This window comes from Saimiri boliviensis, chromosome 14 (genome assembly GCF_048565385.1).
Source record: "Saimiri boliviensis isolate mSaiBol1 chromosome 14, mSaiBol1.pri, whole genome shotgun sequence".
NCBI lineage: Eukaryota > Metazoa > Chordata > Mammalia > Primates > Cebidae > Saimiri > Saimiri boliviensis.
In genome coordinates this window covers 16,357,964-16,385,914 of record NC_133462.1, presented here as the reverse complement: position 1 = coordinate 16,385,914, position 27,951 = coordinate 16,357,964, and the positions used below count along the sequence as shown (strand labels likewise).

The 27,951-nt window shown below is 52.4% G+C and overlaps 2 protein-coding genes across 4 annotated transcripts in view; both read right to left on the bottom strand.

Moving 5' to 3' along the window:
- Positions 1-16,030, bottom strand: part of PRX (periaxin) — a 29,686-nt gene extending 13,656 nt beyond the window's left edge. The window contains exons 1-4 of one of the 3 annotated variants that reach the window (XM_039466964.2): positions 14,848-16,030; positions 1,533-1,576; positions 1,351-1,445; positions 1,099-1,224 (exon numbers count right to left, since the gene is read on the bottom strand). In XM_039466964.2, coding sequence (XP_039322898.2) covers positions 1,099-1,224; positions 1,351-1,445; positions 1,533-1,576; positions 14,848-14,885 — 303 coding nt within the window. In that variant the 5' untranslated portion in view covers positions 14,886-16,030. Of the gene's footprint in view, positions 1-1,098; positions 1,225-1,350; positions 1,450-1,532; positions 1,577-8,448; positions 8,555-14,847 lie in introns of those variants that run through there. The other 2 variants (XM_039466965.2, XM_039466966.2) reach the window with 2 other exon arrangements.
- A 1,586-nt stretch (positions 16,031-17,616) lies between these two features.
- SERTAD1 (SERTA domain containing 1) lies at positions 17,617-21,387 on the bottom strand. Its single transcript, XM_003943168.3, has 2 exons — positions 21,246-21,387; positions 17,617-18,662 (listed from the first exon to the last, which is right to left on the bottom strand). Exon 2 carries the CDS (start codon positions 18,660-18,662, stop codon positions 17,952-17,954), a length of 711 nt encoding a protein of 236 aa, XP_003943217.1. The 5' UTR covers positions 21,246-21,387; the 3' UTR covers positions 17,617-17,951.
- Between the last annotated feature and the right edge of the window lie 6,564 nt (positions 21,388-27,951).

The following is a 27,951-nucleotide window of genomic DNA, read 5'->3' as shown; positions in this document are numbered from 1 at the left end:
ACTGAGGCTCAAATAGGTGAGATCATCTGCCCAGGGCCACAAAGCTGAAGTGGTATGGTTGGGATTTGAGCCATGGGTCCAAGCCCATCTCCTTAACCCCTACATTAAATGCCATATATATATATATATATATATTTTTTTTTTTTTTTGAGACAGGGCCTTTTTAACTTTGTTTTTCTTATTTATTCTTTCCACACAGGAGACTTAATGAGACAGGATCTTGCTCTTTCACTCACACTGGTGTGCAGAGGTTCGATCATATCCCTGCAACCTCAACCTCCTGGGTTCAGGTGATCCTCCCACCTCAGCCTCCTAAGTAGCTAGGAACGCACCATCAAAGCTGGCTAATTTTTTTTTTTTTTTTTTTTAAAGACAGGGTCTCCTTGTGTTGTCCAGGCTGGTCTCAAACTCCTAGGCTCTAGCGATCTTCCTGCCTCAGCCTCCCAGAGTGCTTGGATTCCAGGCCTGAGCCACTACCCCTGACATATATTGCCTCTTCTGATGAAGGGTTTCTGCTGGATTTTCTTTAGCTCCTTATTATTTTTTGTTTGTTTCTGTTTTTTTGAGATGGAGTCCCAGTCTGTCCCCCAGGGTGGAGTGCAGTGGCACAATCTCAGCTCACTGCAACCTCCACCTTCCAGGTTCAAGCGATTCTCCTGCCTCAGCCTCCTTAGTAGCTGGGATTATAGGTGTACGCCATCACGACTGGATAATTTTTGTATTTGTAGTAGAGACAGGGTTTCATTATGTTAGTCAGGCTGGTCTTGAACTTCTGACCTCATCATCTACCTGCCTCGGCCTCCCAAAGTGCTGGGATTACAGGTATGAGCCACCGCGCCTGGCCCTAGCTTCTTAGTAATTTAGCTCCTTTATGTGCTAATGAATCCACTGCTTTGAGTCTTAGTCTGTGCACTAAGGACATTACATATGTTAATTTTCTTCCCCTCACAGTGACCCATTAAATGGACCCTGTTACTATTTCCATTTCACAGATGGAGAGACTGAGGCACAGAGAGGCCAGAAAGTGTCTCCTCACTGCCCTACTCTGTGCCTCCCCATTGCCCTCAAGTGCGCCTTGCAGGACCCGCAGGCACTCACCTCAGCACTCCGGCTTCTGGCCTCCATGGCGCTGCTGGGAGGCACCTGCACCCCGGGCTCCTGCGTCCTCTCTCCTTTCTGCTGCAGAACCAGCTTCAGTTCTGCATGGAGCAGTTGCCTCTGAGCCTGTGGGAAGACAGCCGTGGAGACTTGAGGCCAGGAGGGGATGAGAGGTGGAGGCCATGCTTACAAGGAGAGAGCAGGGTGAGTATGGGAAGGGGAGAAGAGCCCCCACCCCAGCTGTCCTCTCACCGCTGCCTGGGTGCAGGCACTCCCTCCTAACAGGAGCCCAGCCCGAGGTGCTGCACTGCTGTCTGCAGGGCTCACGCCCTTCTGTGGGGTTCTTGCTGCCTGCCAGGGAAAGACCAGGATGTGAAGCTCCAGGCAGGCAAGGGAAGGGTGGGGAGGGGCATCTGGCACCAGCTAGCGCTCACCTGAGGGTCGCCTCCAGCTCCTTGGGCCTCCTGAGTCCGGGGCTCTGAGAAGAAGAATGTGAGCAGTGTTACCAGCTAACACCCACCGATGGCTTCCTGAGTGCCTGACCCTGATGTGCTCTGTTTGTTTTTTTTGTTTTTTTTTTTGTTTTGAGATGGAGTCTTGCTCTGTTGCCTAGGCTGGAGTTCAGTGGCACAATTTCAGCTCACTGCAACCTCCGCCTCCTCGCTTCAAGCGATCCTTCTGCCTCAGCCCCACTAGTAGCTGGGATTACAGGCACACGCCACCATGCCCGGCTAACTTTTGTATTTTTAGTAGAGACGAGGTTTCACCATGTTAGCCAGGCTGGTCTCGAACTCCTGACCTCAGGTGATCCACCCGCCTTGGCCTCCCAAAGTGCTGGGATTATAGGCATGAGCCGCCACACCCAGCCTGTGCTCTGTTGATACCCTATCCCCATTGTACAGGTGGGAAACTGAGCCTCAAAAGACCTTTACCCAGGATGACTCAGCTGGACAACACACGGTAAAGCCAAAACTGACTCCCGAGGCCTGTCTGGCAGCAGAGCCCCTGTGCCAAAGATTTTGGCCAACTGAGGGGGCCAAATTCACTAAAAAAAAAAATTGCTTTTTGAGACAGGGTCTCAAGTCTGTTATCCAGGCTGGAGTGCAGTGGTGCAATCACAGCTCGCTGCTGCCTCGATCTCCGGGTTCAGGCGATCCTACCACCTCAGCTCCTGAGTAGCTGGGACCACAGGTGTGAGCCACAACACCCGGCCAATTTTTTTTTTTTTTTTTAGACAGGGTCTTACTGTGTCGCCCAGGCTGGAGTGCAATGGCATGATCTTGGCTCAATGCAACCTCCACGTCCTGGGTTCAAGTGATTCTCGTGCCTCAGCCTCCTGAAGTAGCTGGGACTATAGGCACGCACCACCGTGCCCGGCTAATTTTTGTATTTATTTTATTTTACTTTATTTATTTATTTTTGTGACAGAGTTTTGCTCTTGCTGCCCAGGCTGGAGTGCAATGACACGATCTTGGCTCACCGCTACCTCCGCCTCCCAGGTTCAAGCGATTCTTCTGCCTCAGCCTCCCGAGTAGCTGAGATTACAGGCATGCACCACCACGCCCAGCTAATTTTGTGTTTTTAGTAGAGATGGAGTTTCACCATGTTGGCTGGTCTCAAACTCCTAACCTCAAGTGATCTGCCTGCCTTGCCCTCCCAATGTGCTGGGATTACAGGCATGAGACACCACACCCAGTGATACCAGGCTAATTTTTGTAATTATTTTTAGAGATGGGGTCTCCCTAGGTTGCCCAGGCTGGTCTCCAACTCCTGGGCTCATGCGATGCTCCCACCTCAGCCTCCCAACAGTGTAAAATAATTATAGCCGGGCGCGGTGGCTCAAGCCTGTAATCCCAGCACTTTGGGAGGCCGAGGCGGGTGGATCACGAGGTCAAGAGATCGAGACCATCCTGGTCAACTTGGTGAAACCCCGTCTCTACTAAAAATACAAAAAATTAGCTGGGCATGGTGGCACATGCCTGTAATCCCAGCTACTCAGGAGGCTGAGGCAGGAGAATTGCCTGAACCCAGGAGGCAGAGGTTGCGGTGAGCCGAGATCGTGCCATTGCACTCCAGCCTGGGTGAAACTCTGTCTCAAAAATAAATAAATAAATAAATAAATAAATAAATAAATAAATAAATAATTATAGGCAGTCCCATGTACTCCCAGTGGGCAAATCACAGCACCTCTCTGTGCTTCAGTTACCTGTCTATAAAATGGGGAGAATTAAGAGTGCTTACCTTGCGGGGCTGTTCCGAGGATCAAATGAATTAATAAGTATGAAGTGCCAGGCATCTGGCATGTGCTTTATAAATACTTGCTATTATTCTTATTTTTATTTTTATTTTTTCATTCAGATGGCATTTCACTCTTGTCACCCAAGCTGGAGTGCAACGGCGTGATCTAGGCTCACTTCAATCTCCACCTCCCGGGTTCAAGTGATTCTCCTGCCTCAGCCTCCCGAGTAGCTGGGATTACAGGTGCCCGCCACCACACCTGGCTACTTTTTGTATTTTTAGTAGAGATGGGGTTTCGCTATGTTGGCCAGGCTGGTCTCGAACTCCTGACCTCAGATGATCCACCCGCCTCAGCGTCCCAAAGTGCTGGGATTACAGGCGTGAGCCACCATGCCCAACATACCATTATTGTTACTAAGAACTTCGTTGGCCTGGTGCTGTGGCGCATGTCTGTAATCCCAGCACTTTGGGAAGCCGAGGCGGGTGGAGTACCTGGGGCCAGGAGTTTGAGACCAACCTGACCAACATAGAGAAACCCCATCTCTACACAAAATACAAAATTAGCCGGGCATGGTGGCAGCACCTATAATCCCAGCTACTTGGGAGGCTGAGGCAGGAGAATCCCTTGAACCCGGGAGGCAGAGGTTGCAGTGAGCTGGGATCACGCCATTGCATAGGAGCAAAACTTCCGTCTCAAAAAAAAAAAGAACTTCCTATGGCCCTGACCTTGTGTCAAGTGCCCCACAGGCACCACTGCAAGTGGCCCTCAGCACAGCCTTGTGTGATCAGTTACAACTGAGCCCATTACAGAGAGCCACTTGAGGCTGGGGACAGGGATGTCACTAGCCCAATTCGCACATGGCCGAGCCAGGACGTGAACTTGTCTGAAAGCTCCAGCCCTTTATCTGGCTCAAAATAATAACTGATGAGTACTGACTGGTTAGTATTTGTCAGCCTCTGTGCTAAGACCTTCACCTTCTACCTCACCTTGGAAAACCCCATTTCCTGAGAGGCCAAGAGAACTTACTCAAGGCTTCATAGCACAGCCAGAAGGAGGCAAAAGCTGAAATTCACATGCAGCAACCCGCCAGGCCCATCTGGGGAAATGGAGATGAATACCGTCTCCCCCAACCCCCGACTCTGGGCTTGTCCTCACAGCCCCCACCTGGCATGCCAACCCGCCAACCCCTACTGCACAGGAAAAGGTCAGGCCTCACGAGGCACATTCCCTCACACAATGGCCCATCTGCAGTGCTCAGTCGCATTCCGCCCCTGCCCACCCACCCTGGCCACACAATGGCCCTTCACAGCCCATCACTGGCCAGGACAGAAGACATGGGGACCCCTCAACACTCCTACAGCACCCACTCCCCCCACAGTGTAAGAGAGCTTCTTTCTGGATCTCCTAGGCATCCTGGTCTCTGTGTCCTTCCCTGGGATCCCCTCTGAGCCCCCTGCCCCTCTCAGGCTCAGCCAGGACTTGAACTTGCCCAAAAGCTCCAGCACAGGCCAGGCACGTGGCTCACGCCTGTAATCCCAGCACTTTTGCAGGCTAAGGCAGGCGGATCATGAGATCAGGAGTTTGAGACCAGCCTGAACAACATGGTGAAACCCCATCTCTACTAAAACTACAAAAACTAGCCAGGTATGGTGGGGTGCACCTGTAATCCCAGCTACTCAGGAGGCTGAGGCAAGAGAATCGCTTGAATCCAGGAGTTGGAGGTTGCGGTGAGCTGAGATCGTGCCACTGTACTCCAGCCTGGGCAACAGAGCAAGACTCTGTTTAAAAAAAAATAAATGGGCCGGGCGCAGTGGCTCACTCCTGTAATCCCAGCACTTTGGGAGGCCGAGGTGGGCAGATCACAAGGTCAAGAGATTGAGACCATCTTGGTCAACATGGTGAAACCTCGTCTCTACTAAAAAATACAAGAATTAACTGCGCGTGGTGGCGCGTGCCTGTAATCCCAGCTACTTGGGAGGCTGAGGCAGGAGAATTGCATGAACCCGGGAGGCGGAGATTGCAGTGAGCCGAGATTGCACCACTGCACTCCAGCCTGGCGCCTGGCTACAGAAGAAGACTCTGTCTTAAAAATAAAAATTTTTTAAAAATGAAGCTCCAGCACTTTAGCTGGACAATCATAATAACAACTGATGGGTATTGAGAGGTTAGTATTGATATTGAGTGGTTACTATTGATATTGAGTGGTTACTATTGATATTGAGAGGTTAGTATTGATACTGAGTGGTTAGTATTGATACTGAGTGGTTAGTACTGATATTGAGTGGTTACTATTGATATTGAGAGGTTAGTGGTTACTATTGATATTGAGAGGTTAGTATTGATACTGAGTGGTTAGTATTGATACTGAATGGTTAGTATTGATACGGAGTAGTTAGTATTCATATTGAGTAGTTAGTATTCATATTAGCCGGTCCCTGCACTAAGACCTTGTTTTCCATATTGAGGGCATTTCCTCTGAACTGGGTCCTGTGCTGGCACCCATAGGCCTCAAAATCACCCTGGATGTCATGGCTGTTAGAGGGGTGGAAACTGAGGCTCACAGAGGGGTCGCCCAGCAAGAAGCAGCAGCAGTAGAACCTGTGCCTGCCCCTCACCCCTGCTCTGCCTGCCCCTCACCCCTGCTCTGCCTGCCCCCGCCCCTGCTGTGCCTGCCCCTCACCCCTGCTCTGCCTGCCCCTCACCCCTGCTCTGCCTGCCCCTCACCCCTGCTGTGCTCTTAGTTTGCATTGGTGGCTCCGAGCACTGGGGCAGGAGCTGGGTTGGGCAGGAGGGGGCTGGTGCTAGAAACACACCCAGGTGAGGTGCCAGGCCTGGGCCAGGCACGCCCGTTACAGACTTGGCCTCGTGGGACCCCATTTAACTGATGAGTCATTGAAAGTTAAGAGACCAGTGATCACGGTGACAGAGTTGGGACTTGAGGCCAGGTGCAAAAGCCAGCTCAGTCCCTTACGCGGGGTTGAGACACAGCAGAGTCCTGAGCTGGGGCACGAGAAGCCTGGACCTTGTAGGTGGTACAGGACTGGGTCTCCTGGGTGGCAGGCTCTCTGTCCCAGGCCCTTGGTTCTGAGGGTCATGCCGGGAGCCTGGCACAGGAAGTCCAGGCAAGGCAGGGACAAGAGAGAATGCCCTCCTTCTTCGTCCCTGTCTGGGACAGGCACCCAGCCCAGGTTATATTTAGCCCAGCTGTGCCCTTCCTGAGCCACGTACCCAGCTCCCGGGGTAAGGTGGGGGCAGCTTCAGAAGGAAACCCTCAGGCAGGACTCTGTGTTCCCAGCTCTGCCTATCCCACTAGGCAGGGGAGGGAGGGGCGGGGAGGCGCAGGGGAGGTGGCGGGATCGCTGCCTTGTGTTAGGGGCAGATCTAGCGAGACCAGGCAGACACTCTAGATGCCAGCAGCCTATTTCTTGGGCAGTTGCTGTGGTGTGACACTGGCACATGCCAGAGCTTTCAGAACCTCCAGAGTCCCTATTTCTCGAGCACCTACTATGTGCTAAGTAAGATCCTTCCTATCTTGGCTACTTAAATCTTTGTAACATCTCCCTGGAGTGGGTACAACTGAGATATCCATTTCAGACGCGACTCACGCCCTTCAGAGCAGCTGGGAGTGAGGGGTTGTCACTTGGAGAGACTGCTAAGGGGTCGGCTGAGGGCTTTGCTTCTGGCTCTCTTTCCCTGGTGACTGCCACCAGCCTCACTTGGGAACCCTGCCTGCTCAGAAACTCAGCTTTCCCCCACCACCAGTGTGATCTCCCACAGCAGTGAGGCTCGGGAGTTGAGCTGACTCGTCCAGGCCTGTAAACATTACTTGAGGCCATCTAGGGGGTCTGGGGAAGTTAAGGCGGTGGCCTCTGACTGCCTCACTTAGTCCCTGCTCCAGCACTTCCCAGGTATGAGGACTTGGGTGAGATCCTCCATCTCTGGGTCCTCAGTTTCTCCATCTGTAAAATGGAGCTAATAAGAATGGCTTTGAAGATTTGTGAGAGAGCAACAGGTGCTTAGAATATTTCTCATGTATAATAAGTGCTCAATTAATATAAACTCGACTGAGCGCAGTGGCCCACACCTGTAATCCCAACACTTTGGGAGGCCGAGGCAAGCAGATCATGAGGTCAGGAATTCGAGACCACCCTGGCCAACATGGTGAAACCCCATCTCTATTTTTAAAAAAAATTAATATAAACTCCTATCTGGCAGCAACAGGTAGAGTATGGAGGGAGAGGGCTGTGCATCTCACAGTGTCTGACATCCAACTTTTGCTCCTCAGTGGCCCCCACTTTCCCCACTACCAAAGGGGAGCTTTGGCTGAGGGACAAAACCCAGCTCAGGCACCAGCCCCCCACCAACAGGATCCATGCTGCCTCCCTAACACCCTACTCCAGGGACCCACCCCGGGTATCAGGCATCCTGCCCAGCTCTGTTTTTTGTTTTGTTTTGTTTTGTTTTGTTTTTTGGGTTTTTTTTTTTTTTTTTTTTTTTGAGACAAGGTCTCACTTTGTCACCCAGGCTAGAGTGCAGTGGTGTGATCACAGCTCACTGCAACCTCGGCCTCCTGTGCCCAACCCATCCTGCCATCTAAGCCTCCAGAGTAGCTGGGACCACAGGCACGCACCACCACACCCCGCTAATTTAAAATATAGATATATGCGTAGAGATAGGGTCTCCCTATGGGGCCCAGGCTGGTCTCGAACTCCTGGGCCTCGAACTCCAGTCCTCCACCTCAGCCTCCCAAAGTGCTGGGATTACAGGCATGAGCCACTATGCCTGGCTGCCTTAGCTCTTTAAAAGCAGCAACTCATTACTCTGGCACCAGCCCTGTGAAGCGGCCTCCTGACATCAGCCCATTTTAGAGATGGGGAAGCAGAGGCACAGAGGATTAAGTGTCTTGCCCAAGGCTGCACAGCCAGAAAGAAGAGGAAAGGAGATCTGAACCACTGGCTCCAAAGTCTGTACCTTTAACGCCTACAGCACACGGCTTCCTGAGCCCCCAGGCCCCCTCCCAGAACCCATCCCAACACTTCCCGGGACCTTGAACCTCATTCCCACAGTGTCTCAGTTTGGCCAGGGAGGGGACTGGCCGGCTGATCTCTTACCGCTGGGCCTCCAGACACCTCGAGAGCTCCTGGTCCGTCTGTCAGCCCCAGCCCTAGGCTTGGGGGGAAAAGGAATGGGGAGGGGGAGGAGAGAGAAACCCCAGCCATTGGCTGCGGAGGTGTGACGTCACCAGAGGGTGGGTGGTGGAGAAACAAACATCCCCCTCCTCCAGCTACAGCCCTCCGCAAGGGGTGGGGACCACGGGACAGCCACCAGCCGCCTCTCCCTGGCCTGGGCCAGGACCTCTGCCATGAGCTCAGCTTCAAGGATTTGCACGTTGGCTTCCTCGACTTGGAGAATCAGGACCCCACCCCAGCCCCACTGTTTCCTGGCTCCAGGACCTGGGCTGGCCAAGGGCCTCCACTGAAAACTCCTTCCATTCCCTCTCCCTGTCGACTTGAGTTCAGATCACGGCGCGACCACTTCCTGGCTGGGTGACCTGTTGCAAGGCACAGCTTTGCTCTGCAGATAGTAAAAGTACCCACCTCCTGGGTTCGTCGTGAAGATTAAATGAGTTACAAGAGACTGAAAATGTCAAACGAAGCCTGACACAGAATGAGGGCTACTAATAAGTATTTGGTATTCTTCTTCACACAAGTTAGGCAGCTGGCTTTTCTTGCTGGGGAGGTTTTGGCCCTTTTTGAGTGAGACTGGGCACAGGGGACTCCCCGTTCTCTGTCTAATGCAGTTGCCGTTTAGGGGGACACATAATATACTAAGTACCAACGCTCAGTGCTCAAGCCCTGCTTTTGAATCAAGGGTGTCAAATGGGCTCCTTATGCCCTTTTGTTTTGAGACAGGGTCTCACTCTGTCACCCAGGCTGCAGTAGATGAGTCACTGCAGCCTCAACCTCCTGGGCTCAAGCAATCCTCCTGGCTCACCCCCACCCCACCCACCCCCACTTCAAGTAGCTGGAACTACAGGCATGCACCACTGTGCCCAGCTAATTTTTGTATTTTTTTTGTAGAGACAAAGTTTCACCATGTTGCCCAGGCTGGTCTCGAACCCCTGGGCTCAAGCGGTCTTCCCACTTCAGCCTCCCAAAGTTCTGGGATTATGGGCGTGAGTCACGGCTATGCCCAATTTATAGCTATGTGGACAGAAGGTGGTGGAGCTGGGGCCCAACCCCTGTTCTCCTGGACCACAAAAACCCCGCTACTCTTCTGCCTCCTCCACTTTGCAGACAAGGAGGCTCAGAGAACGTACGTGACTCTCCCAAGATCACCCATAGCCGGTCATTGGCAGCGGTCCAGATTTGAACCCAGGCCTGCCTTGACTCCCAAGACGAGGCTACCAAGCCTCACCCCCACCCATTGGCAGCTGGCCCAGCCACCTGACTCACCAGACCCCGGGGGGCGGCACAGGGAGCACAGGTACCCCCACATGCCCCTGGCACCCACCCGGCTGCTGCCTCGGAAGCCCGTCGCTCTCTGAACCCAGGCCCCGGGCCTGCGCTGGGCTGAGGCTGGGGGATTACCCCCAAAGCGCGCGTCAGCAGCTTCTGCCCCATTGTCCAGCCAGGCACAGACACCAAGCCCTGGCCTCTGTCGGCACCCTCGCCCCTCACACACACTGCGGCCCCCCCTGCAGACCCATCCCCCATCTCACACCAAGGGGTTGGGGCCCACTTTAGAGGACATAGAGTTCCAGGCCAGGATGGCAGGATCCCGGAATGCCGGGGGCCTCCCTCCCTTCTCTCTGAAATGCCCCCTGCCCACTCTCAGCCACTGAGGAAGGCAGGAATGTGCTGAGCTCTGGGAAATGCCTTCCAGGCCTGGCAGCAACCAAGGACTGGGGTGTGGCCAGAAGCCAGCCAGAGCCGTCCTCCCGGGAGGGGTGGAAGGGATGGCGTGGTCAGGGCTCCCGACGGGCCTCAGGAGACCCTCACCTCATTGCAGTCTCTCTCCTTGATTGATTCACGCAAACGTTCTTCTGTTCGTGTATTCATTCAACAAACATAAGCCCTATTTAGTAGCAGGTGTTTTGCTGGGTACTGGGGACATCAACAAATCTAACTCTACCCCAGCGGGGAGGGGCCGGACTCAGGAAAGGATCCTGCAAGAGGTGACATCTGCAGTCAAACTGAATTAGCTGGGTGTGGTGATGGGTACCTGTCATCCCAGCTACTTGGGAGGCTGAGGCAGGAGAATCTATTGAAGCCGGAAGGCAGAGGTTGCAGTGAGCTGAGATCACACCATTGTACTCCAGCCTGGGCGACAGAGCGAGACTCTGTCTCAAAATAATAACAATAAATAATAATAATAATGAAGTCAAACTGGAAGAATGAGGAGAAGGGAGCTAAGGAAAATAGAAGGGAAGGGGGTTCCAGGCAGAGGGACAGACGTGGGCAAAGGACCAGAGGTGAGAAACGGAGCAGGCCTTCATTCACGGTCAGCAACACTCAGTGAGCACCTGGTCTGGTGCCCAGTCCCAGGCTGGATGGTGCTGGGGACACAGTGTGACTGAAACATCTCAGGCCGGCATCCACGCTGTTCACAGTCCAGCAGGGAACAAACCCAGAAAGATGAGGGTTGTGATGGAGGAATCATCGGCAGAGAGGTCAAAGCCTTGATGGGGAAGTCCAGAAAAGGTTCCTGCCCCAGACTAGGAAGAGCAGTCAGGGAGGACTTCCTGGAAGAAGTGGCATTTGAGCTTGCACCTGGAGGATATATAGGAGTTAATCTAAATCCATGGATGGTGAAGGAATGACGGTGTGTTTCAGGTAGAGGGAACAGCCAGTGCAAAGGCCCTTTGAGGAATGGTTAATCTGAGAGTGTGAGGGAAAGCTAAGAGGAGGTCTGGGGGTCAGCAGGGCCATGAGGAGGGGCTCAGACTTTGTCCTGCAGGCTCTGGGTAGCTATGGAAGGGACAAAGTATTCATAGCACTGAGCTTTTAGGTACCTGAGGGTAGAAAGAGGCTGAGCTGGCTGGGCATGGGGGGTCACACCTGTAATCCCAGCTTTTTGGGAGGCTGAGGCGGGTGGATCATGACGTCAGCCACTGTGCCCGGCCTGCTGCGAGTTCTTTTTTTTTTTTTTTTGAGACGGAGTTTCGCTCTTGTTACCCAGGCTGGAGTGCAATGGCGCGATCTCGGCTCACCGCAACCTCCGCTTCCTGGGCTCAGGCAATTCTCCTGCCTCAGCCTCCTGAGTAGCTGGGATTACAGACACGTGCCACCACGCCCAGCTAGTTTTTTGTATTTTTAGTAGAGACGGGGTTTCACCATGTTGACCAGGATGGTCTCGATCTCTTGACCTCGTGATCCACCCGCCTCGGCCTCCCAAAGTGCTGGGATTACAGGCTTGAGCCACCGCGCCCGGCTGAGTTCTTATCATGAATGGTGTGTCTCTCTGTCATTCTCTGTCTCTCTTTCCTTATTCCTTGTCTGTCTCTGTGTCTTTCCTGGTTTCTTTCTGTCTCATTCTCTCGATGCGCATTTCTGTCTCCCTCTCGGTCTCTCTCTGTCGTGTTCTCCCTTGCCCGAGGGGGTGTGGCCATGGGAAGCTAAGTTGGGGGGTGGCACCAGTGTCCTTGTTCCGGCCGTGGCCACCTCAGTAAACACAGGACATCCTGTGGGGCTGGGGAAGGAGGTGGATGCTTCTCCCCAGGGACCACCCTCTCCGGACCCAGTCTGAGCCAAGCAGGAGCCTCAACCTGCCCTGCCTGGTCCAGCCATTCCACCCCACCCAGTCCAGCCAAGGGACACTGGCCTGGAGCCCACCCTTCACACACGCCGCTGCGCCCCAGTCCTCTCTCCTGAGCTCCTGTCCCAGGGCCCCAGCAGCTCCACGCGGCATCCTGGGTGTCTCCCCAGCCTCTTGCACCCCCTGGGCCCCTCCCTGGCCTCACCCCCAACTCCATACCTGCTTTTCTCCCCAGTCACCATCTCAGGGGTGGCCCCACTGTCCCCCAGTTCCCTGATTAGCGCCCTGAGCCTGGTCTGAGACCCCTCCTCCACGGCCCGTCATCCCCACAGCCTGTCTGCTACGCCTCCTGATTTCGTCGTCCCCCCCAGTGGCCGCTCCGTCCCTCCGCAGACTCTCCTCCCCTGGGCTCTCGGCCTCCAGCGTCACCTCCACGACAATGCCGCCCACCTAGAGAAGGGATCCTTTTACTTCGTGGCTCCCCGGCGCCTACAGAGTTAAGTCCCCCATCCAGGGTGCTGTATGCCCTAGCCCTGCGGAGCCTTCCAGTCTTGTCACTTAGCTTACTGCCTTCCTCCCCTTTCCAGCTGAACCCAGCAGCTTAGCGATCCCTGAAAATGTTGGAGGGTCCCTCACTCAGTGACCCTTGCTGTTTCATTTCTCACCAGAACAACAGTACTTTAGGGCAGATACTGTTACTGTTCCAGTTTACAGGTCAGGACCTGAGGCTCAGAGAGGTTAAGTACTGTGCCTAGGGTCATGGTCACACAGCCACTGAATGGCAAAGCTTTCTTTCTTTTTTTCTTTTTTTTTTTTTTTTTTTTGGAGACGGAGTTTTCGCTCTTGTTACCCAGGCTGGAGTGCAATGGCGCGATCTCGGCTCACCGCAACCTCCGCCTCCTGGGTTCAGGCAATTCTCCTGCCTCAGCCTCCTGAGTAGCTGGGATTACAGGCACACACCACCATGCCCAGCTAATTTTTTGTATTTTTAGTAGAGACGGGGTTTCACCATGTTGACCAGGATGGTCTCGATCTCTTGACCTTGTGATCCACCCGCCTCGGCCTCCCAAAGTGCTGGGATTACAGGCTTGAGCCACCGCGCCCGGCCTCTGGCAAAGCTTACTTTCTCTTTCCTTCTCTTTCTTTCTCTTCCTTCCTTTTTTCTTCTCTTTCTCTCTCCTTTCTCCTTCCCTGCCTGCCTCTTTCTTCCTTCCTTCCTCCCTCCCTCCCTTCTCTCTCTCCCTCCTCCTCGCCCTTCCTTCCTTCCTTTCTCTTTCTTGTTTCTGTTTCTTTCTCCTTTTCTCTCTTTCTCTCTCTCTCCCTTTGTTCCTTTCTTTTCTTTTCTTTCTTCTTTCTGTCTGACAGGGTCTTGTTCTGTGGCCCAGGCTGGAGTGTGGTGGTGCAATCATGGCTCATTGCAGGCTCAGACTCCTGGCCCCAAGCCTCCTGAGTAGCTGGGACGATACGCATGAGCCATCACATCTGGCCAAAGCTGGGGTTCAAACCCAGTAGGTCTGGCTTACAGGAACAATCACTTCTCTCCAGCTTACTGCTTCAATAACATCTCTGTGTTAGATTTTTGCAATGTGCTAGGACTGCATACCATAGGTGCTCAATAACTGTTTAATGAATAGGAACAGAGGTAGAAGGTAAGCCTTGGAAGATACAGAGTTCAGTCTCCAGAGAATTGGAGTAATAAGGGCCCAGGGAAAAGGGAGAGATGTGGTCAGATTTACCCTTTACAAAGGTCTAGGCACACAGTAGGTGTGTGCTCATAAATTTTTGCTGAATGAGGGAAGGGAAGAAGGGAGGGAGGAAAAAGGGGACCAGAGAGCTGGTCACAGCTCTTCCAGGAGTGAGTGTGAGAAGTGTGTGAGGAGTGTGAGTGTGTGTTGTATGTTTGGGGAGTGTTCCGTTGAATGCCACGGAGGGAAGCTGGCCTGGGGGTGTCATGGCGGGCATACACAGAAGCTTGAAAAGGGTGAAAGGCGGGCCAGGTACGTGCCTGTAATCCCAGCACTTTGGGAGGCTGAGACGGGTGGATCACGAGGTTAGGAGTTCAAGACCAGCCTGGTCAACATAGTGAAACCCCGTCTCTACTAAAAATACAAAAATTACCTAAGCATGGTGGTGGGTGCCTGTAGTTCCAGCTACTTGGGAGGCTGACGCAGGAGAATGGCTTGAACCTGGGAGGTGGAGGTTGCAGTGAGCCGAGATCCGGCCACTCCAGCCTGGGCAACACAGTGAGACTCTATCTCAAAAAAACAGAAAGGTGAAAGGTGACAGCAGGCAGTGCCAGGGCTAACAGCTCATCTAGGAAGGGTGTGGGCCCTGGAGTCTGCAGGCCAAGGTGGTGTGGCCTCCTGGGGTTGAGCCTGAGGGTGGAGCAGCACACCAGAGCCAGGGAGCCTGCACATCCCATCTGGGGGTCAGACATGGGCAGAGAGGGCCAGGTTCTCACACATGAGCCATTCATAAACCTGAGGGTGCCAGAGGAATGGGACCAGGGCTAATCTAGTCCATGTGATGCTTTTGTGTAAAAGACATGCCCCTTACTGCAGACACTTGACCTCCATCTGCTGGGAAACTTGTAATAAATATGTAAATGCAGGGTATCTGGAACATGCGTGCCAGCCACTTACATATGGAGCCTATGTGCAGTGCACAACCTGTGCAACTGTACCTAGAGACTCTGTGGGGAGGGGGCATCATTGGTGAGGCAGGCACAGGGGCAAATGGGAGGATCAGCTCACCCAGTATTGGCAGTCGGAGACATCAGAAACAGGTCCATAGCTGGGCACGGTGGTTTGTGCCTGTAATCCTAGTCCCAGCTACTCGGAGGCCTGAGGCCAGAGGATTCCGTGAGCCCAGGAGTTCAAGGTTGTACAGCACTATGATCACTCCTCTGAACAGACACTGCTCTCCAGCCTGGGCAACATAGTGAGACCCAATCTCTTTTTAAAAACTCGGGAAAAGGAAATAAGAAACAGGCTCACGCTCACGCCTGTAATCCTAGCACTTTGGGAGGCCGAGGCGGGTGGATCATCTGAGGTCAGGAGTTCAAGACCAGCCTGGCCATCATGGGGAAACCCCATCTTTAAAAAATAAAAAATAGGGCCGGGCGCGGTGGCTCAAGCCTGTAATCCCAGCACTTTGGGAGGCCGAGGCGGGTGGATCACGAGGTCAAGAGATCGAGACCATCCTGGTCAACATGGTGAAAACCCGTCTCTACCAAAAATACAAAAAATCAGCTGGGCATGGTGGCGGGTGCCTGTAATCCCAGCTACTCAGGAGGCTGAGGCAGGAGAATTGCCTGAACCCGGGAGGCGGAGGTTGTGGTGAGCCGAGATCGCGCCATTGCACTCCAGCCTGGGTAACAAGAGCGAAACTTCGTCTCAAAATAAATAAATAAAATAAAATAAAATAAAATAAAATAAAAATAAAAAGATTTCCAGGGAACCGGACAGAGGCATCGCAGAGCCCCAGGCTGGGCACCAGGGGGCGGTGCTGAGCTCATCCCAGGCGCCCAAGTTTTGGGTCTGCGGCAAAGCATTCCAAGTACCCGCTGCCCAGGGGCTGGAGCCGCCCGGGGCTGGAGTCAGGCACCTGGAAGGCCCTCGGCCTGGGCGCCAGCTCCCCGTAGGCCATTTTCACCCCGCCTTCCGCGGCCCGCCTCATCCACTTTCAGAATGGGCACCACTTCCTCTGCTCCTCCAGGAAGCGCCGCTCTGCCCGCCCCTTCCCGGCCCCGGCGCCCGGCCCGGCTCCACCCCTGCCTCAGCCTCCTCGGGGCTTCCGGTCAGAGGCGAGGCTCGGGACCCCACGATGGCGGCGCTTCCCTCGCTCAAGGCCCCGCTGGCCCGTGGGGTCAGCGTCCAGCCCCCGGCGCCTCTCTGCATGCGCGCCCGGTTTTCACCGTGACACTCCCCAGCCTCCGTGCACCACCCCCAGGCTCCGCCCTGTCCCCGCGGCCGTCAGGAAGGACGCACCCTGGGTCCCGCGCCAGGCCGCTGAGTGTGCGGCCCCTCCCAGCCGGGCCTGGAATGCGGCGGGACCGCGGGGGCGGCCGCTGACACCCGGCGCTCCGGCCAGGCCCAGCGCACGGGCAGGTGGCCCCAGCTCGCCCGGGCCTGGGTTTCTTCTAGAAGGAAGGCACAGCTGCCTGCGCCCTGAGCGCCCTCTCCGCAGTCCAGCCACCAAGCCTGGTGGCTTTATTTCAGACACAGCCTTTAGGCAGCCCTCTCCTTTGCCCAACACAGATTTGAGTGGATTTTATTTCTGAAAACGGGCTGTTGTCCCCCTTTCCATCCCCATTTTCCGAGAGAACCGACTCTCAGGGCTCCTGGAGAGGATCTGCCCGGGCTCCGGGTTTTGTGTTTTTATTTCTGGCCCATTCTGAAAGCAACCTCTCCCACTCCCCTCCGATAAATACAGGTAGACTCCAAGTGAGGACTTGCTTTCATTTTTTGTTTGTTTGAGATGGACTCTCCTTCTGTTGCCCAGGCTGGAGTGCAATGGTATGATCTCGGCTCACTGCAACCTCCGCCCCCCGGGTTCAAGTGATTCTCCTGCCTCAGCCTCCAGAGTAGCTAGCTGGGATTACAGGTGTGTGCCACCACGCCTGGCTAACTTTTGTATTTTGTTGTTGTTGTTATTTTTAACTTTTGTATTTTTAGTAGAGAGAACGTTTCACCATTTTGGCCAGGCTTGTCTCAAACTCCTGACCTCGTAATCCAACTGCCTTGGCCTCCCAAAGTGTGCTTTCTTTTTTAAAAAGTGGCCTTTACGGCCAGGCGCGGTGGCTCAAGCCTGTAATCCCAGCACTTTGGGAGGCCGAGGCGGGTGGATCACGAGGTCAAGAGATCGAGACCATCCTGGTCAACATGGTGAAACCCCGTCTCTACCAAAAATACAAAAAATTAGCTGGGCATGGTGGCGCGTGCCTGTAATCCCAGCTACTCAGGAGGCTGAGGCAGGAGAATTGCCTGAACCCAGGAGGCGGAGGTTGCGGTGAGCCGAGATCGCGCCATTGCACTCCAGCCTGGGTAACAGGAGCGAAACTCCCTCTCAAAAAAAAATTAAAAAATAAAAAATAAAAAAGTGGCCTTTACTTCCTGCTGGCAAGGAAAAGAAATAATTTTTTTTTTTAAAGAAATAAAATTTTAGAAAAAAAAAAAGAAGTGGCCTGGCAGGAAGATCCCTTAAGCCTAGGAGTTTGAGACTGTAGTGAGCCATGATCAGATCACTGGGCAACAGAGTGAGACCCTATCTAAAACAAACAAACGAAAGTAAGTTAAGTTCACACTTTAAAACCCACCTCCTCAAGCGATGACCTTGGAGCCTCAGTTTTCTTGCCTGTAAAATGGGGATGATAATAAAGCTACCCCAGCTTGTAGGGCTGTTATATGATTAAATGAGTTAACCTATGTCAAGTGCTTAGAACTGTGCCTGGCACACAGTCTGTCTACGCCCAATAAAATACCTCCCTTTCACATTTGCCCAGAGACAAAGCAGCACACAGATTTGAGATTTCCCAGGACTGGTTTTAATTTGAAAAATTTGACTGGGGTCTCTTCCCATATCAGAGATGGAACAGCCCAAGCTATGACCGCAGGGCCAGGGAATTCAGTCCGCCACCAGACCCTGTCATTCCATCACTAGGGACTAATCCCAGGCTTCCCCGCCAGCCCTGAGACAGGAGGACGGACGTGAAATTGTCCAGGACTGGATTCTGTCTCTGCAAATTGGCCCAAGCCCTGTTCTCTGGACTAGGGAAGCCAGATGTGTCTTTTTGAGGACAGTTGGTCCAGCCACCAAGCTCAGTTCAGATACCAGACAACCATCCCAACACAAGGGCTCAGCGCCCCGGCCCAGGCGGCCGCTCCAGTGCCTGTGTGCCCACCAGCACATCCATGAGGTAGTCCAGTTCCGCTTCGTCCAGCTCCGGAGCTTCCTCCTTGCCCGGCTCATCCTCAGGGCCAGGCTTGAGGCCCTCAGAGGCTGGTGCCCAAAGTTCATTGTCATACATAGAGGTGTCAATGTCCTCAAACAGGCCCTCGAGCCCATCATCCAGTAGACAGCCAGTGGCTGGGCCCAGAAGGTCCAAGGCACCCAGGCTGGGCGCCGCCCCCCCCATGCTACGGCCTGGTGGCCCCTCATCTGCCAGCGGTTGGGGGGCCTGACTCAGGCCCTCGATATGACTGAGGTCCTCCAGGAGGCTGGCCATGGAGGCTGAGAGGGCAGCGTCCGAGCTTGCCAGGAGGTTGTCAGCCATGCTGGGGGCTGCAGGTGGGCTTGGCACAGGTGGCAGGGCAGCCGCGGGTGCCATGGACGCCTGGATGCGCCGTAGCGTATTCACCACCAGGACCAGGTGCCGCAGGTCTGGCTCACTCTGCTGCAGGCTGTGGTGGAGTTTGAGCACCGAGAGGTCAAAGAGGGAGCTAGAGGCTGCAGCCGGGGGTGCCTGTGCCACCGCTGCGTGGCCAGGATCCAGCCACAAGGCGTCGACTGCCAGAGATTCCTTCTCTTCCTCCTCCTCCCGCTTCCGCTTCAGACCCTTGCTCAGCATCTGCAGAGAGCAGGGAGTTGTAGTCAAGTTATGGAAAACAAATAAGTTCAAAGCCTGGATCTGACAGCTGCTGCAGGTAGGATCTTCAAGTCACTTAGCAACTCTGTACCTAGCTTTTGTTAGGGAACTTTAAAGATATAGGCAATTTTTATTTAATTGTAGATGTATATTTATATACTTTTTTTTTCTGGAGATGGAGTCTCGCTCTGTTGCCCAGGCTGGAGCGCAATGGCGTGACCTCAGCTCACCACAACCTCTGCCTCACGGGTTCAAGTGATTCTCGTGCCTCAGCCTCCCGAGTAGCTGGGAGCCACCACGTCCAGCTAATTTTTGTATTTTTGGTAGAAATGGGGTTTCGCCATGTTGCCCAGGCCGGTCTCAAACTCCTGACCTCAACTGATCTGCCCACCTTGACCTCCAAAGTGCTCGGATTACAGGCGTGAGCCACTGCACTCAGCCTATAGACTTAAATTTTGTATTTTATAAAGTATATTTATGGACTTCTTTATTTAAAAAAATAGAAATGGTGTCTCACTTTGTTGCCCAGGCTGGTCTCAAACTCCTGGCCTTCAGTCAATAAGTACTCTTTTTTTCCTCCTTTTATTCTTTGTAGAGACAAGGTCTCACCATGTTGCTCAGGGTGGTCTCAAACTCCTTGCCTCAAGCCATCCTCCCGCCTCAGCCTCCCAAAGTGCTGGTATTATGACTGTGAGCTGCCACACCCTGCCAATAAGTACTCTTTTTTTTTTTTGAGACATAGTTTCGCTCTTGTTGCCCAGGCTGGAGTACAGTGGCGAGATCTCGGCTCCCTGCAATCTCTGCCTCCCAAGTTCAAACAGTTCTCTTGCCTCAGCCTCCCAAGTAGCTGGGATTACAGGCACCTGCCACGACGCCCACTAATTTTTGTATTTTTAGTAGACACAGGGTTTTACTATGTTGGCCAGGCTGGTCTCAAACACCTGACCTCATGATCTGCCCGCCGAGGCCTCCCAAAGTGCTGAGATTACAGGTGTGAACCACTGCGCCCAGACCACCAATAAATACTCTTAATGATAACATTATTATGTCTTCAGTGAACCATGTGGAATGGCCAATATTCAACTTCTTCCCCTACAAAAGCAGCTGTTTCACATAGTTTATTATAAAATTGTAAGTAACTATATATAAATTTATAATATAAATACTAGTTTCACATAGTTTAATATTTATTGTCTCCTATGAGTATGTTTCTAACAGTAAATAAATAAGCAAACACAGGAAATGTACAGAGAATTACAGGAAGACACTAAAAGGTCCTGGAGACCTTTTAGATGATCAGAGGAGGCTCCCGAGGGGAGGTGACATTTGAATGGAGCCCTCAGGCCAGAGAAGTTAGCCCTGGAGACCCTGGGAAAAGCATTCTGGGAGGAGGGATCAACAAAAAAAGGCAACCAAAGGCCCAGAGGCTGGATGGGCTTGAACTGAAAGAGACCAGCATGGCTGGCACACAGAGAGTGACATGGTAGGAGACCAGATTGGGGAGCAGCAAAGGGAACGGGCACCAGCCAGGTCACAGAAAGCCACATAGGCAGAAGTAGGGAGTTTGTATTTTATCATGAGCATGGTGGGCAGTCATTAAAGGAATTCGAGCAGGGAGGGGAGTGGTGGTGGGAGCTGACTGGGTTTCCGTCCCCCCGTGGCTGCTTCGAGGAAGACTGTGGGAGTCGGGGAGGAAGAGGGGGAATCTGAGACCCACTGGTAAGCTGTACTTGGTTGGGACGGCCGATGGTGATGGCCTGGAGGAGGAGCTGGTAGTGGGTATGGAAGGAAGTCGGTTGAGTCAGGATTTATTTGGGAGGCAGAATCGACAGGGCTTGCCGGGAAACCGTGCTGGGCACCGGGGTCAGTGAGATACGTTTGAGGACCCACTCTCTTCTTGGAGTGGCGGGGGGTGGGGTTGGAGTTTTGGACCCCTAGCGCTACCTACTTTGTTGGGCCAGTTAAGGGTCCAGGGTCCAGTTCCCGGGACCCTGCCTAGCAAGATCTTAAGAGTGGCCCATCACACTAGTCAAAACTGGGTCTCCGTCCCCTTCCCCGCGGTCCCGGGAGTGCGGAACCGCAGGAATTCCGCCCCCCACCCCCGACTCCGCCCCCGAGTCCCGGCGCCCCCTAGCGGTACCCAGCCCGGCTTTCCCCCGGGGATTCTGGCTCCTCTGACCCCAGGACTCCTTCTACTGCCCCACTTCCCGGCTGTGGTTCCTGCCGGCCTCCCGGGGCCGTGAGAGCCGGGACCCCCGGCGAGCTGTTCTGCGCGCCCGGCCTCCGCTCGCTTCCGGCAGTGGAGGCGGCTCCTCCCGAAGCGGCGGCGGCGGCGGCGGCGGGGGCGGGTGAGTCACGCAGCCGGAGCCAGGGAGCCGGCGCCTCCGCCCCCTTCTCGGGCTGCGGCGTGATTCACCCGGCCCGGCCGGGGCAGACGGCACGTAGAGGCCCGTGCGTCTCGATCCCGGTCAGCCCGGGCGGGCACCTGTCGGACCCAGGGATCGAACTCCGCAAAGGACCCGGTCGCTGGCACCCCTTCTCTCCCAGGCCCCTTCATTTACATACCCTGCTCACTAGCGGCCAATCACAACAAAGAGGTAGCCACCCACAGCCAATCAGGAAGCGGCGGCGGCAGCATCGCTTGCTCACGCTCTTCCAGCAACCGGCGCCTGGGTCGCGAGACGCAGTTCTGACTCGGGCGCACGACTCCAGACTCCTAACTACCCTTAGCGACCGCCCACTCTCGTGGCTACCCCTCCCTTCGCCCCAGGGATTGGCTCTGGAGGGCGATGGGCGGAGCCTGTAGGGGGTGGATTCTGAAGGAGGGGAGGTTGGCTTCAGGGCGCATGCCCGGGCAGCTGCTCTAGGGAAGGGTGGAAAGAGGTGGCTTTTTACCCTGGGGGACCGTGGCGGGTGGGGCCTTTTGCCTCTCAAAGTACGAGCCCCTTACAACTACCCATGCACTTGCCAAATCTGGCCATTAAGCTTCTTACACATCACGCCCCGACAGGGGTCTACACCGCAGATATGCCCGGGGTCAAATTCCGACTCCGGATTCACCACTCACTAGATTCGTGACCTTGGAAAAATGATCGACCTCTCCAAGCTACACAAAGTTAAATAAGGATCGTCTTGCCTACTTCTTCACAAGAAAGTTTAAATAGGATCGTATCTATAAGAGCACAGTACCAGACTCAGGCAAAGCTGTACAGTTGGACTTAATTGTGGTTAAAGAGGGGAGTGAGACATCAACGGAATCACATCCTGGGCTCTATTCCCTAAGCAGCTGTGTGACCTGGGGCAAGTGTTTTAATCCTTTATGGTCCGTTTCTCCTTCAAAATGAGGGAAAATAGGCCGGGACAGGTGGCTCACGCCTGTAATCCCAGCATTTTGGGAGGCGGAGGTGGGCTGATTACGAGGTCAGGAGTTTGAGACGAGCCTGATCAACATGGTGAAACCCCGTCTCTATTTTTTAAAAAAAAAAATAAAAGAAATAGGCCGGGCGCGGTGGCTCAAGCCTGTAATCCCAGCACTTTGGGAGGCCGAGGCGGGTGGATCACGAGGTCAAGAGATCGAGACCATCCTGGTCAACATGGTGAAACCCCGTCTCTACTAAAAGATACAAAAAATTAGCTGGGCATGGTGGTGCGTGCCTGTAATCCCAGCTACTCAGGAGGCTGAGGCAGGAGAATTGCCTGAACCCAGGAGGCGGAGGTTGCGGTGAGCCGAGATCGCGCCATTGCACTCCAGCCTGGGTAACAAGAGTGAAACTCAGTCTCAAAAAAAAAAAAAAAAAAAAAAAAAGAAATAAAATGAGGGAAAATAGCGCCTAGTTAGAGGATTGTTTTGAGGATTAAATAAAACAAGTCATGCAAAATCCTCAGAGTAGGGTGCAACGTGTTTTATTATCATTATTATTATTTTGAGACATTCTCATTCTATTGCCCAAGTTGGAGTGCAGTGACACGATGTCTGTTCACTGCAACCTCTGCCTCCCAGGTTCAAGAAATTCTCCTGCCTCAGCCTCCCAAGTAGCTGGAACTACAGGCATGATCCACCACGCCCGACTAATTTTGGTATTTTCAGTAGAGATGGGGTTTCACCATGTTGACCAGGCAGGTCTCAAACTCCTCACCTCAGGTAATCCTCCCGTCTCAGCCTCCTAGAGTGCTGGGATTACAGGCGTGAGCTACTGTGCCCAGCTTTTTATTTTATTTTATTTTATTTTTGAGACAGGGTCCCGCTTTGTCATCTAGGCTGGAGTGCAGGGGTACCATCTCAGCTCACTGCAGCCTCAACTTCCCAGTTCAAGCCATCCTCCTGCCTCAGACCCCCAAGTAGCTGTGACTATAGCTGCAGGCCACCATGCCTGCTTAGCAATGTGTTTCTTTGTTAGTAGTAATGGCTGTTGTAATAAGAGGAGTCCTTAGTTCAAAGTGGATAGACAGGCAGGATAGGGCTAGAGGTAGAGTAGAATACTTGTTTCATGGCTGAATGCGGTGGCTCACACCTGTAATCCCAGCACTTTGGGAGGCCAAGGTGGGCAGATCACTAGATCAGGAGTTTGTGAACAGCCTGGCCAACATGGTGAAACCCCATCTCTACTAAAAATGCAAAAATTAGCTGGGCATGGTGGCATGCACCTGTAATCCCAGCTGAGGGAGGCTGCGGCAGGAGAATTGATTGAACCCGGGAGGCACGGGTTGCAGTGAGCTGAGATTTTGCCACTGCACTCCAACCTGGGTGACAGAGCGAGACCCTGCCTCAAAAACAAAAAAAAATCAAAAAACTCCTGGGCTCAAATTCCCCGCCTTGGCCTCCCAAAGTGCCAGGATTATAATCATGAGCCACAGCATACAGCCTAGAGATAGGATCCTGACAGGCTCTAAAGCATTATCTCAAAGGTTATTTGCTAACTGCAAAGGACGAAATCCTTTTATGATGTAGTCCTCATAATCTTAATCATGTAATGAAATTCTGCATTATCAATGGTGGGACATCCTGACACTGGGTGCCACCTACCAGACTCAGGCAAAGCTGTACAGTTGGATTTAAATTTAATTTAATTTAATCCTAATACATTAGGATTAGGAAGTACATTAATAAGAATTAGGACATACCCTGTGGAGTCTCCCAGTTCACTGCATAAGCAGAATCTCTCCAGGCCTTTAGATCCAAACTTCAGTTTATTGGCAATAGAGAGGAACAAATTAAACACAGTCAGACAAATCCAGAATATGGGACACTCTACAGCACGACTTGGCTATTTTGCCAGAAATTCAATGTCAAGAAAAGATAAAAAATGGTTTGGGGCTGAGTGTGGTGGCTCACGCCTATAATCGCAGCACTTTGGGAGGCCAAAGCAGATGGATCACCTGAGGTCAAGAGTTTGAGACGAGCCTGGCCAACATGGTGAAACCCCATCTCTACTAAAACTACAAAATAAATCATCTGGGCATGGTGGCGCATGCCTGTAATCCCAGCTACTCAGGAGGTTGAGGCAGGAGAACCACTTGAACCCAGGAGGCAGAGGTTGCAGTCAGCCAAGATTGTGCCACTGCACTCCAACCTGGATGACAGAGTGAGACTGTCTCACACACAAAAAAAGGATTCAGGTGGGGGAATATCCCAGAATAAAATATAGTATGTAATTTTTTCATTACAACCAAATTAGCATGTGACCCTTCACTGGATCCTGATTTTGGAGAAAAGAAAGCGACTATAAAGGATATTCTTGGGTCAGCTGAAGAGATTTGAATATAGACTGGATATTAGTTGTTACTATGGAATTCTTGATTCTATTAGAAGTGAAATAGTATTTTTGGGGCTTGTACGTGAATGTCCTTATTCCTTTTTTTTTTTTTTTTTTTTTTTTGAGGCAGAGTCTCGTACTGTCAGTCTGGTCTCAAACTCCTGAGCTCTGGTGATCTGCCCGCCTTGGCCTCCCAAAAAGCTGGGATTACAGGTGTGAGCCACTGCGCCTGGCTTAATGTCCTTACTCTTTTTTTTTTTTTTTTTGAGACGGAGTTTTGCTCTTGTTGCCCAGGCTGGAGTGCAATGGCGTATTCTCGGCTCACCGCAACCTCCGCCTCCTGGGTTCAGGCAATTCTCCTGTCTCAGCCTCCCGAGTAGCTGGGACTGCAGGCAGACGCCACCACGCCCAGCTAATTTTTGTATTTTTAGTAGAGACGGGGTTTCACCATGTTGACCAGGATGGTCTCGATCTCTGGATCTCGTGATCCACCCGCCTAGGCCTCCCAAAGTGCTGGGATTACAGGCGTGAGCCACCACGTCCGGCCAATGTCCTTATTCTTAAGAGATGCTGGCCGCACATGGTGGCTCACACCTGTAATCCCAGCACTTTGAGAGATTGTAGTGGATGGATCACGAGGTCAGGAGTTGGAGACCAGCCTGGCCAACATAGTGAAACCCTGACTCTACTAAAAATACAAAAAAATTAGCCAGGCATGATGGCGGGCTCCTGTAGTCCCAGCTACTCAGGAGGCTAAGGCAGAAGAATGGCTTGAACCCGGGAGGCAGAGGTTGCAGTGAGCTGAGATCCTGCCATTGCACTCCAGCTGGGAGACAGTGTGAGACTCTGTCTCAAAAAAAAAAAAAAAAAAAAAAAATTCCTGCTGAGCTGTTAAGGATAGAATATCAAAATGCTTGCAATTTTCTTTCCAAAGGTTTTGCAAAAGAAACAATATATATATACCTATGTAGATAAAGGCAACTAGCACAATGTTATCAACTCATTACTTTTTTTTTTTTTTTTTAAGACAAGGTCTTGTTCTGTTACCCACACTAGAGTGCAATGGCATGAACATGGCTTACTGCAGCCTTGACCTCCTGGGCTCAAGGAATCCTCCTACCTCAGCCTCCCGAGGAGCTGGGACCACAGGCACATGTTACCATTCCTGGCTAATTCTTCTTCTTCTTCTTTTTTTTTTTTTTGAGACAGAGTTTCGCTCTTGTTACCCAGGCTGGAGTGCAATGGCGCGATCTCGGCTCACCGCAACCTCCGCCTCCTGGGTTCAGGCAATTCTCCTGCCTCAGCCTCCTGAGTAGCTGGGATTACAAGCACGTGCCACCATGCCCAGCTAATTTTTTGTATTTTTAGTAGAGACGGGGTTTCACCATGTTGACCAGGATGGTCTCGATCTCTCGACCTTGTGATCCACCCGCCTCGGCCTCCCAAAGTGCTGGGATTACAAGCTTGAGCCACCGCGCCCGGCCTCTTCTTTTTTTGTTTGAAACAGAGACTCGCTCTGTTGCCCATGCTGGAGTGCAGTGGTGCCATCTCAGCTCACTGCAACCTCTGCCTCCTGGTTCAAGCAATTCTCTGCCTCAGCTTCTTGAGTAGCTGGGATTACAGGTGCCTGCCACCAGGCCTGGCTAATTTTTTGTATTTTTAGTAGAAACAGGGTTTCCCCATGTTGGCCAGGCTGGTCTCGAACTCCTGACCTCGTGATCCACCTGCCTCAGCCTCCCAAAGTGCTGGGATTACAGGCATGAGCCACCACACCCAGCCCACACCTGGCTAATTCTTAAATTTTTTTGTTGTGATAAGATCCACTATGTTGCCCAGGTTGATCTTGAACTCTTAGACTCAAGTGATCCTTCTGCCTGGGCCTCCCAAAGTACTGGGGTTACAGTTGTTGCCTGGCCAATAACTATCAATTAAATCTAGATGAGAGAGTATTTCAGACGCTCAGAATACTTCCCCTCACCCCCCATCTTTTCTTTGTGCTTGAACTTTTTATAATAAAATGAAGGTAAGATGCTAATGAGAACTAGGACCCTGCTAGGCAGATTCACATCTCTGTCCTCCAGAATCCTCCAGAATTTTTTATGGTTGGCAAAAGTGAGGCCTGGACCTGGAGTCTCCCAGTGACTCACTCCAGGTCATACACTGAAGGAAAAGGAAAAGGCCCAGAGCAGTAGCTCATGCCTGTTGTTCCAGCTACTTGGGAAGCTAAGGTGGGAGGATCACTGAACCTGGGAGGCAGGGGTTGCAGTGAGCCAGGATCAGGCTGCTACACTCCATCCTGGGAGACAGAGCAAGACTCTGTAAAAAAAAAAAAAAAAGAAAGAAAGAAAGAAGGAAGGAAGGAAGGAAGGAAGGAAAGAAAGAAAAAGAAAACAAAGTAAAACAGAAAAACTCAAGAGGAATCACTGATTCATTCATTAAGTACCTACCATGTGGTGGCCATTATTGTACATGGTGAGGATATAGCACTGGATAAACCTCACAGATTCTCCCCTCTCATGGATCAGGGTAAGAGGCAGAGAGAGAGAAAATATATATGAACACAAATGCATTCATTGATTTGCAAACATTCATGTCTTGCCTCCCTTTTGAGTGTCAGACACTGTTACAGGCACTGAAGAAACGGTAGTTAAATTATAGAGGAAAATCTCTGGCCAGGCACAATGGCTCACACCTGTAATCCCAACACTTTCGGAGGCTGAGGGGCGCAGTGGCTCAAGACTGTAATCCCAGCACTTTGGGAGGCCGAGGCGGGTGGATCACGAGGTCAAGAGATCGAGACCATCCTGGTCAACATGGTGAAACCCCGTCTCTACTAAAAATACAAAAATTAGCTGGGCGTGGTGGCACGTGCCTGTAATCCCAGCTACTCAGGAGGCTGAGGCAGGAGAATTGCCTGAACCCAGGAGGCGGAGGTTTCGGTGAGCGGAGATAGCGCCATTGCACTCCAGCCTGGATAACAAGAGTGAAACTCCGTCTCAAAAAAAAAAAAAAAAAAAAAATACAAATACAAATACAAAAAATTAGGCAGGCTTGGTGGTGGGTGCCTGTAATCCCAGGTACTCTGGAGGCTGAGGCAGAGAATTGCTTGAATTCAGGAGGCGGAGGTTGCAGTGAGCCAAGACCACGTGACTGCACTCCAGCCTGGGTGACAGAACGAGATTCCATCTCAAACAAAACAAAACAAACAACAAAACAACAACGACAACAAAACAAAAAAGAAAATCAAGAAATTTGGGAGCAGATGAACAATAAACAAATAAATTACCTAGTACCTTAGGAGCAGATAGATGCAAAGGAAAGTAAAAGAAAAAAAGCAGGCCAGGCGCAGTGGCTCAACACTTTGACAGGGCAAGGCAGGCAGATAGATCACTTGAGGTTCGGAGTTTGAGACCAGTCTGGCCAACATGGTGAAGCCCCCATCTCTACTAAAAATACAAAAATTAGCTGGGCTTGGGAGCCTGAGGCAAAATTGCTTGAATCCAGGAGATGGGGGTTGC

Coding starts and splice junctions, on each gene's coding strand:
- SERTAD1 (XM_003943168.3), bottom strand. CDS start 18,662: ATGCTGAGCAAGGGTCTGAAGCGGAAGCGGGAGGAGGAGGAAGAGAAG.